Source organism: Leguminivora glycinivorella, chromosome 19 (assembly GCF_023078275.1).
Source record: "Leguminivora glycinivorella isolate SPB_JAAS2020 chromosome 19, LegGlyc_1.1, whole genome shotgun sequence".
NCBI classification, from domain to species: domain Eukaryota; kingdom Metazoa; phylum Arthropoda; class Insecta; order Lepidoptera; family Tortricidae; genus Leguminivora; species Leguminivora glycinivorella.
In genome coordinates, this window is record NC_062989.1 from 3243174 (window position 1) to 3254202 (window position 11029).

Consider the following 11029-nt stretch of genomic DNA (forward strand, 5'->3'; position numbering starts at 1 on the left):
CTTGGATTGTTTAAGGCATTGTTTAAAGCGATCCAAATAGTGCCAAGTAGCAGACGAAAAACCGGTAATTACTATTGATTGGCACAACACTAGCCGTTTGACGCCGCCATTTTGACAGGCCGCATAGCAGTGGCATAGCATTGATAGCATTTCCTCAGAAATTGTGTGTACGATACGGTTTTGGGATATGTTTAGTTTTATTGATTGGAATTAGTCTCATTTGGTATCTCACTGAGTTGGAATAAATTAAACAAACTCCAACATGGCATTACGAACGTACGGCGATAAGCCGATTAGTTTCCAGATCGAGGAAGGAGGAGAATTTTATTGCGTTGGCTCAGAGGTGCTTATTTGGTTAATTTCATTATTTTTTATTTATATTACATAGTATATCTGCCAGGTACTGTCATTATCTTTTTCCTAGTTGCAGCCTGCGTAGTATTATAACAACACTTCTTTTTAGGTCGGCAACTACCTACGATTGTTCCGTGGGTCTCTATATAAAAAGTACCCTGGAATGGTCAGGAGGACCCTGACCAATGAAGAAAGAAAGCGTCTAGTAGACAATGGCCTGGGCCAGCATGTCCTATCAAGTTCTGTGTCACTTCTGAAAGCATCAGAAGTTGAAGATATTATAGAAGGCAATGATGATAAGTAAGTACAAATACCCAAGTTTTTTTTTAAATATTATAGGACATTCTTACACAGATCAACTGAGTTCCACGGTAAGCTCAAGAAGGCTTGTGTTGTGGGAACCTGGGACTGTGGCTTAGCAGGCAGGGTCGTCAACATTTTAATAGTATTTTACTTAATTATGGATACTGAGAGCTCCATTCATTTGTAAACTCCTTGATATACCATTTAATTATATCAGAGTGGCAACCTTCCGTCTGGGCTGCGAGTAAAAGTGGCTTCTTTCGAGATGTGCTCTTGTATCCATTTTTAAATTTCTTACAGATATAAGGCTGTGTCTGTGAGTCAGGAGCTAGCAACACCTAGAGAGAGCAAGAGCAAGAAGCCACACAACCCATCATGGATGCCGGTGATGCCGAACTCCTCACACTTGGATGCCGTGCCGCAAGCTACGCAGATTAGCAGGACCAGGGTTCATAATAAGAAGGTAGTTAAAACTTTCAATAAAATTAGTGTTGACAATTTTTTTTTTGTTAGCCTATTTGAGTGTCTCACTGCTGGGCAAAGGCCTCTCCCCTGGCTCTCCATGACTCCCTGTTCTCTGTTTCCTCCGGCCAGTTCTTCAGAAAGGCGTCAAGATCGTTTTGCCATCTTTGCCTGGGCCTGCCCGGCCCACGCTTCTTCGTCGGCATTCACTTGGTGGCTATGTTAGCCAGTCCCATTTAAGTGTTAACAATTAGTTTTGCAAAATTATTGTGGAAGTTTTTTTCTCCTATGGCAGTTTGCTATATTTTGGGCTACTAAATTTAGATCTTTCTCTTGTCATGCAATCTTCTAGTAAAAAATTGTTTAGTGTGGTTTAGCATTCTTAGTAGGGGATTTCAATGAATACCTAGAGGCTTCCATGCCTGGTAACATTAATTCCTACAGGTAGAACTTGATATATGCCACCCTAAGGCATTCAAACATTAAGAGAATACAAGAAAATAAAATACTCACACATCTGGTAGCCCTCCATGGCTCAATTGGTCACAGCAAATGGAGTTGTATTCCAAAAGTATGCAAGTGTGGGTCTTGAATGGGTAAAAAAAAAATCAGTCGAATTGAGAACCTCCTCCTTTTTTGAAGTCGGTTAAAAAACAATTAGTAGTTCAGCAATTTTTTTAATACAATAACATCTCCAAATGAGTGATATTTGGAGATGTTTTTATAGTAAAAAATTATTTGATTTTTATACCAAACTTTATCGACTTATAATTGAATCTTCAGGTACGGACCTTCCCTCTGTGCTTTGACGACACAGACATGACTTCAATGCTGGAGAATGCTTCGCAGAAGCAGATTCTTGTCCCAATCCGACTCGACATGGAGATTGAGGGACAGAAGCTCAGGGACACCTTCACTTGGAATAAAAATGGTGTGTATAACTTCTTCCCAAATTCTTACACAATTATTGACATACAACTCAACCATGGAGTATAACAACTTTGTGTTCAGGGGGGGTCAAATTCTAGATTCTGCTTCCAAACCGGCCTGAACCCCCTTCCACAGGCACTTTAATTAGTTTGACTGTAGATTTTTGTCAAATAATATAAATATTTGTGTCTAGTTTAAAAACCTAATGTTTGTCATGCTATAATATATATATATATATATATATATAATTGACAACATTTCATATTTTTGAGTACTACTTTTTATTGTTTGGTTTGAAAGAACTCAATACTAAAAGATACACGTATTTTTTATATTTTCCAAAAACTGCTATTTTAATGAGAAATTCCTTTTTTATTACTGCTTCGAGCAGAAAGAGCGTAAGTTACAAACGTCAAGACACAGCTTCGTGACGTCACATGTGTTGAATTCATACACCTAAGAAAACGACAAAATCATTCCTAAAAAAAAGTTTGGAAGAAGTCAGCTTAAACAGTCCGGTATTTGACTGTCAAGTGTCACTGTCAACCACTAGTGAATGACTACGAACTCATAGACTAAGCCATGATTTTTGCCTAAATATCTTGGTAGTGAACTGTGATAAGTTTCACTGTCAAACTCAAGTGACATCCGTAGAAATGAGAGACAAGAAGCATGGCTGGTGATTGAGTGATAGGATCTAAATCAGCTATAAGAGAGAAGTTGATGTCATGTTGACAAAGATTGAGATGGGTAAACTATTTTGTAAGATTTGATTATATAAAAAGTGCAGGAAAACCTAGGCGAACTTTTTTTGATCAAATCGAAATTTAAAAAGGCCAGGTCAGATCTAAACACGAGCGTATATCTCGAAATGGTTTTCGATTTAGGGACATTGAAAATTTTGAAACGTTGTCAATTATAATTATATCAGTTTGGAAATGTTTATGAAACAGATCTTTTCTGAAATTTTCAATTTTGACATGCAATTCTCTGGCCCAGTATAAAATTCCAAATCAAAGACTGCTTGGCCGAGAGAAAGGCGTGCTGCTGCTTGCTGTCTGTGGTGTATCTGTCTAATAAAATATCACTTCTTCCAGAATCTATAATAACTCCCGAGCAATTCGCCGAAGTCCTCTGCGATGATCTGGAACTGAACCCAAGCACCTTCGTGCCTGCTGTCGCCTCGTCTATCAGACAACAGATCGATGCTTTCCCGAGCGAACCACCAGCTATACTGGAGGAGCAGAGCGACCAGCGGGTTGTGATTAAACTGAATATACATGTTGGGAACACTTCGCTTGTTGATCAGGTTAGAAAATGATTTCATACTAGCTTTTTCCCGCGGCCCCCCCCCCCCCCGTACTAAAAGTAATTTTTCTAACGTTGAACTTTGGACCCCCATTTCACCCCCTTAGGATGTGAATTTTAAAATATCCTTTCTTAGTACTCTTCTACATCTTAATAAGGAACCATGTGCCGAATTTGGAATCTCTAGGACCAGCGGTTACGACTGTGCGTTGATATGTCAGTCAGTCAATTTCTTCTTTTATATATTTAAGACAATTGTGTGGTATTACACAATACCTGCCTTATTATCTATCCAACAGCAGATCGAGCCACCTAGGATGTAAAACTAAATATTCATGTTGGGAACACCACTTGTTGATAAGGTTATATATTAATTACCCGATTTACCCGCCTTGGCCTTTTATTTTTATTTGTCGTCATTCCTAGAGAATCTCTTGGCCTAGAGAATCATCAGATATCTTGGAAGGGAAGACCAAAGCAGCCAGTGAGTTGTCATTAAACTCACATCATACATCTTGGGAATACACTTCAAATTTAAGTACATTGGTACTGCCTAATATTAATGGTTTTAGTGTAACAGATTGTTATGGTATAGCTGATCTGAAACTGTTATTTTATTCCACAGAGTAGTAATAGAACAGAGGGAGTCTCAGAGTCTCACTGAAGACCGGCCAACAATGGCGAACTTTTTTTTTTAATTTTATTTTATGGCTTGGTGGCGACCTTTCAAGCCAGCAATGGCAGACGGTTTGCGATGTGCAAACACGATTTAAAAAAAATACTGGTCACACTCTTGTTTTGCAGTTTGTTGGTTTACGATTATGATATTATGAACATTAATTAATATTGTGATTTTACGCATAATAACGTGATAAAGTATTAAATTACGCATGAAAAGTTGCTCCGTATTTTTTTTTTCTTTCGATTGTTGTAATTTTTACACAATTTGACAACGCATGTAGGCATATTTTCTTATTTTTCTGGAGATGTTTTCGCCACGGGCGCCTCGATCCGACTGACGGGAGATTAGTGGATGAGGTCATAGACAAAGCTATCAATGTGGATGATGGAATCACAAGTTTTTCTTCGGAGTTATCCGTCCTTAGAATTGTAGGTTCATGTTTTATTCATTATTTTTTTCTTCGCCAGGTGGAGTGGGATATGTCCGAAAAAGAGAACAATCCAGAAGCGTTCGCGACCAAACTCTGCGCCGAGCTAGGATTAGGCGGCGAATTCGTGACAGGCATTGCTTATTCTGTGCGGGGGCAGCTTGGCTGGCATCAGCGCACTTTTGCCTTCAGCGAGGCACCTCTCCCTGTCGTGGAGGTAAGTTAATAAAATTATTTTTAATTTAATTTTGAAAATGAAATTAGCTAGAAGTATTAGGGTCAAAGTAATGTAAAGAACTAGGTTTATACAGGGAGTTTGCACCAGGCATCACTTAAGACAGCTTGGATGGATATTGGCGCGCGTATTGTAGTGTCTTAAGCGTCGAAGTGACAAAGTTCTGGATATAGGCCTAATTTAAAAGGGTTAAAGTTTGCGCATTTCATACAGTACTAGGTTTTGCCCGCGGCTTCGTTCGCTTTAGAAGGAGACAAAAAGTAGCCTATGTCACTCTCCATCCCTTCAACTAACTTCACTTAAAAAATCACAACAATTCGTCGCTCCGTTTTGCCGTGAAGGACGGACAAACAGACACACACACTTTCTCATTTATAATATTAGTATGGATATCGTAAGCTTTTAATTTTCTTGCAGACCCCGTACCGCCAGCCCTCCGAGGCCGAAGCATGGGCCCCATTCCTGGAGACACTCACAGACGCAGAAATGGAGAAGAAGATCCGTGACCAGGATCGCAACACGCGTCGCATGCGTCGTCTCGCGAATACTACGCCTGGTTGGTAACACACATATGTACACCCATCTGCATCACACAAGCACACATGGGTGAATCAACTTTTTCTTGTCTGTTATTGCCATGGTTACGGTCCCCTGAGTCACGCTGGTTTTATGCAAAACTAGCTTTTGCCCGCGGCTTCGCTCGCGTTAGAAAGGGACTAAATGTAGCCTACGTCACTTTCCATCTCTTCAACTATCTCCACTTAAAAAATTACGTCAATTCGTCGCTCCGTTTTGCCGTGAAAGACGGACAAACAAACAGACACACACACTTTCCCATTTGTAATATTACTATGGATTATACTACTGAAATTATGCAAGCATGCATGTAGTCCATGTTTGTAGGTGGCAAATTAAGTAAAAGGCTTGTTAAAACCAGAAAAATGCATGTTTGCGTAGTTTAAACTAGTAGCATATTTTTGCATAAAACCAGCCTGACTCAAAAGACCGTAACCATGGCAATAACAGGCAAGAAAAAGTTGATTCACCAACATACACATAGTTACAGAAAAATAAGATCCGTGACTCGCGAATACTACGCCCGGATTAGTAAAACACACATATAAAATATATCACACCCACATATAGTTTACACGGTCGGTAACACACTCACACATGTACGCGGTTAAAAACGAATGGAGAAAAAAATCGACACCAGTGGCCCATTTTGAACTTCGAAAGTTACAAATTACCGTTCGAAAGTCTCTTTCCAACTTGTCATATTAGACATTGACTACCACTTGTAAATTGTAACTTGTAGCTTCGAGAAATGGACCCAAGGACCGAAACACGCGCCGCCTCGCGAATACTACAGGATCGAGCGGTCGATAACACACACACTCACAGACGCACACACACACTCGCGCGCGTCTAAAACACACTCACACACACAAAATGTAGTGACAAACTTGTTCGACTGGTTACAAATACAAGTTTGATCCACATTTACTTTTGTACTTAATATATCGTGGTGAAAAAGGTCACAAAATTAAAAATATGTTTATCAAATCATATTACTGTTATTAAGTTATTTGCTCAATCTTAATGCTTTTATTAATGGATGAATATTATTTATTTGGCAGCGGCAAATTATGTTAAATGTTTGTTGCATTTATAGTTATTATTTTAGTGATATTTTTAATAAACTTCAGATATATATTTATGAAAAAATCGGTGTTTTACATTTCATATAATTTATCTCCCGTGTTTTCCAAATAGTATTGAATTTGAAAAGCGTATTATTATTTAGCCAACTTGTCTAATATATTTAAGCCCAACACACCGGTTGCGAGTATGTAAACACAGTACAGTATGGCAAAAAAAAAAATAGAAAGCAAAAAGTACTACACTATAGTGTGATCCTTTGAAATCAATATGCGTAGGAAAACAGGACTACAATGTTGTCACTTTTTAATTTTTACTCTTTTTGCCAGACTGTATATTAGGCACTGGTCCCACCGCGAGCTAGTAAGCTATGAGCTATCGGCTATAAAAACGAACAAAAGATAAGCACTCCCGTGCAAATCAAAGAGACGCGGCGATATTGATAGCTCACCGCTGGGCGAGTTACAGTGGCCTTCAGTTCTACACACTTGCATACACAAAGATATCTGAACACGTTTTTATGCTCATAATATTAGACTTATTGTCATATATTTTTGGTCGCGTAATAAGAAATGTAAGGGACCACCCACACTCATAAGACGCATGTCTCGGGGCGCGCAACGGACGCCCCCAGGCGGCGTGGCGCGCGCTGCGCCGCCTGGGGGCGCGTCTTACGTCCTTCCTATACAAAATGTACTGAGGAGACATTTTTTGAATTACATTCAGGCGGCGTGGCGGAGACGTCCGTTGCGCGCCCCGAGACACGCGACGGTACAATTCGTAGGCACTTAGGCCAAGATTATGCAACGATCCTGATAGCCCCGCCTCTACAGGGATTAAAGTCATCATCTCTGCCCTTATCTCAGTTATTTGGGATCGGCGCAGCATATCCTCTTCCATACCTACCTATCGTCCGTCATCTCATCATTCGCTTGTTTCCGATTCATGCTCCCCTCATCTGTATTCCCGGGCGAATACAGTCTGGGTGATTTCAAGTCAAGAGTGAATAGGCTGTTACTGAACCAGTGAGCGACAACCTCGGCCTTGTCGTCTCTTTCCATCAGGTGCGACTAAGGTGAATCACTGGCCAGTTTCTAATAATAATAAAAAATCGACTTTCACACAGTCCATCCAACTTTACTTCGGTTTTCCTCTCCCGTTGCTTCCTTTGACATTAATTTGAGGATTAAGGGCCAGTTGCATCATTTGACAGACACATCATCGTCACGCAGCAGACGACTATGGAACTTCCCATACAATAAAATTTAACGAACGCTTTAACGGTGACAGACGGTTTATGCAACCTTTTACTTAGGTAAAAGATAAAATTACATTGAAGTTTAGCGTCTAAAATAACATTTGCACCGGTGAGGCTGTCACAATCGTTGGCAATTTATCTTTGACTGACATAATACATTTACACACACGCATCTTGTGTGCGGTCTTTATAAACTTTACAATATATTTTATAATAAGTTGATAGGTATTTAATGAACTTTAATAGGTATTAGGGTGAGGGGTTTTTGGGTATTCATAATTAATTTATTTTAGAATTAATAAACTACTTAACTTATTGACACTTAATATAGTAAAAATGCACTTGAAACACACATAAGCTGAAATTGGAATATTGACCAAAGAGGAATACGAAAGCTTTACACTGCCTAAATGCAATTTCGTTTTTAATTTATTTAATTGGAAACCAAATAAAGATTGTGTTTCTCAAAAAAAATGGGGGCCTTATTTTAAGGGCCTTGTTTTCAAAGTTTGGATAATTTATTAAAGTAGCTACGATTGTTAACTCTAATAATAAAAAATATAGTATTTTACGAATGGAACATGAATATAAATCATCATATACCTGGCCTGGGTACGTAGCCGAATGGCACAATCGCTCACGAAACGAAACGCTCGTAGATATCTATCTCTATCGCTCTTGAGCCAGACTACCTTTCGCGGCGTTTCGTTTTCGTTTCGCGTCGCAGAAATGCCATTCGGCTACGGGGCCTGGCATATCTGGCTGGCCTTATTTATTATGTCCAATCGACTGAATAATATTTCTTGTAACATTTATAGACAGTTTTAGTTTTTGGATGTAACTACATATAATATTTACACACTATATAAAATGCTATAAAAAATGAAGGTCGACCATTAAAGGCGGTTATTTAAATAGTCATTTATTTTTCGGAGAGTTGTATCGCAAACTTGAGGTTACGGCCAGCAAAACAATTAACTTAGCGGACTGTAAAAGCTATAAGTAAAGGTTGAAAAGTACAATTCATTCAGCAGGCATCAATGACTTAGAACGTCAACCACAATATAAATAAAGTTATTACTATAACTTGTATAAATAGTATAAATACAGTCTGATCAAAAGGAGTAGAAATTAAAAAATGGCAACATTATAGTGTCATCCTTTTCAAATCAATATGTGCGAGAAAACGGGACGTCACTACAATTTTGCCACTTAATTTTCTACTCTTTTTGGTCAGACAATTTCTCGATTTTTCGAATGTTTTTTAATAGGAATTTTCAGTTTTGATTATGGTACTAGTTAGCAAACATGACGCAAAATAGAAACCAACGTTATTAAAATTTGAATATTAGGCAGTGAATAAGCTTAATTTGGGCCTTATTTAGTGTTAGCAGTTTTATAGGTATTTCATTGATTGAAAATTAACTATCCTGAAAACTTCTTCATTTCAAATCGTTGTGTAGACTGCACTTTTATTGATCTCATATTTATTTAAAGTCCATTGATGCCGGCTGCATGAACTCTTATTTATTATTACTTATTAAATTTAGATAATTTTACATTTGCTATTACATTTTCATTATTATCTAATAAGAATAATGTTGCCTTTTATAAGTACAATTGCAATGAGACTTGGACATTAAATATTACAAGAAAATATCATTAAAATATTTTTTTTTTCTGAGTACTGTTATTTTCTTGTAATATTTACTGTATTTTATAAATTAATAATAAAACGTAAGTGGACTGTTAAAATTTCTATCACATTAAAGTTTAAAAAATAATAAATCGTTTTATTTAAAATATCGCTAAACTTCTTCAAACTGGGTGATTAAATTGACACAATCTGCTTACCACTATTATTAAAAACTAGCAAATACTATTCTCAAATTATGATAAAATAAATTTCTTATGAGCATGGCAGCTTTTCAGTTTTTTTTTTTTTTTAATATGACGAAGTATTCGAAGCTTATATACAGTAGTTAATATTTATATTTAAATGGCAGTGACGTACTACGTATGTGTTTATTTTTAAAAACATATCCGATTATAATTTATATAATATTCGCGCTGTAAACTTTAAATTCGATTAGTCGAGTCGACTCGTTTAGATATCGGTTTAACCGCTCAGCGCTGCCATTTAAACACGGATCGAACTACTGAATATAAAATTCAAATCCTTTGACTCAGTTGTTATAATAGTGGTATTTTTCTGTGGCAGATGTGTCATTGGGGCGAGCGGTCAACCGCCTGATTCGCGCCGACGAGGCTCTCTTCCAGTCAACACCCGAGAAAAGGAGGAAAAAGATATAATCACCCAGTTCACAGCAATTGGTGACAAGTTTGTCAGGCTGGTAAAGTTGGCACACTTGTCACGCCGCTTCGTGTGATTGAAGATCACCACTACATTTAAGAACCCCACTCCCCCACATTATAAAGCATGACTGAGTGTCCTGAGTCGACACTTCATAGTGTGGACGCAAGCTCGCTGCACGCGTCACCGACGAAGCATCTTCAAAACGGAATTAATTGAAATATATTTTGGGAAAATTGTCAATGGAATCAGACCTAGCGAAATCTGTGACTTAGAGTTACTACGTAAGTTTGCTAAAAATATAAAAACAGGTCTTTGACGTCATTAGTATCTAACTATGAACACTCTAAAAGAATTACAATGACATGTTTTACCTGCATTTGTAACACTTGAACGCTATCTAGTAAATCCAAGAACATAAGCATAAGATAGCAAAATGTAGACCTTACTAAGTGCAAAGAGGATCGAGTATTATAGAGAGTTACTGTCGAAGTAAAATGTGTAATCACAGCAGGCTTAAAACTTTTGAACCTCAGTTTTGACAATTTGGACCATATTCTTAGCTTGATATGTGTTAAAATGTCAAATATTAATATTAGCGCCATCTAGCCGAGCGTACCCCAAAGGTGTATCGCCATCTAGCTCACCGTACCTTTTTCTGTATGGTTTTGAGGTACGTTTTTTTCTTAGACTTTATTTGTCTATACCGAGTTATATGTATTTGGTAATACGTAGGAATGTATTTTTGATTTTTCGTTGTAACCTGTGGAGTTATAATTCCATTTATTGTAATCTATTAGCGTTTAAGAATTCGTGTCGTATATTAAAAATCATACAGAGATGTCGTCGTTTCATTTGGAAAATGCCAACTTATTTTGCACTGACTATAAAAATTAGGAACGGGCATTTGCGCGAGAACAATCACCAAATATTTTTTTTCTAAGGTAGGTCAATTTTATGTTTTTCCTACTCAGAATCACGAGCCCTTTCGATCTAGAACAAAAAACAAGAGACAAAAAAATGGTCCCAAAATTTAATTTGTATTATTTTGCATACTTTCCACTTTGTAACCGCTGTACAAAGTGTTTGATAAA

General features: G+C 37.6%; 1 protein-coding gene across 2 annotated transcripts; it reads left to right on the forward strand.

Annotated features, from left to right (window-relative positions):
- Window positions 1-140: 140 nt before the first annotated feature.
- LOC125236619 (SWI/SNF-related matrix-associated actin-dependent regulator of chromatin subfamily B member 1-A) lies at window positions 141-10514 on the forward strand. 2 transcript variants are annotated; one of them, XM_048143484.1, is made up of 8 exons: window positions 141-343; window positions 464-654; window positions 958-1120; window positions 1903-2050; window positions 3147-3358; window positions 4507-4683; window positions 5119-5257; window positions 9843-10514. In XM_048143484.1, exons 1-8 carry the CDS (start codon window positions 263-265, stop codon window positions 9932-9934), a joined length of 1203 nt encoding a protein of 400 aa, XP_047999441.1. In that variant the 5' UTR covers window positions 141-262; the 3' UTR covers window positions 9935-10514. The 2 variants fall into 2 exon arrangements, with proteins under 2 accessions (XP_047999441.1, XP_047999442.1); XM_048143485.1 differs by lacking the exon at window positions 9843-10514 and having other exon boundaries at window positions 5119-5265.
- Window positions 10515-11029: the final 515 nt, after the last annotated feature.

Bases quoted from the DNA above. Each gene is read 5' to 3' on its own strand.
- LOC125236619 (XM_048143484.1), top strand. From the start codon at position 263: ATGGCATTACGAACGTACGGCGATAAGCCGATTAGTTTCCAGATCGAG. The intron at 344-463 runs GTGCTTATTTGG...ACTTCTTTTTAG, and splicing joins TTTATTGCGTTGGCTCAGAG to GTCGGCAACTACCTACGATT. The intron at 3,359-4,506 runs GTTAGAAAATGA...TTTCTTCGCCAG, and splicing joins ACACTTCGCTTGTTGATCAG to GTGGAGTGGGATATGTCCGA.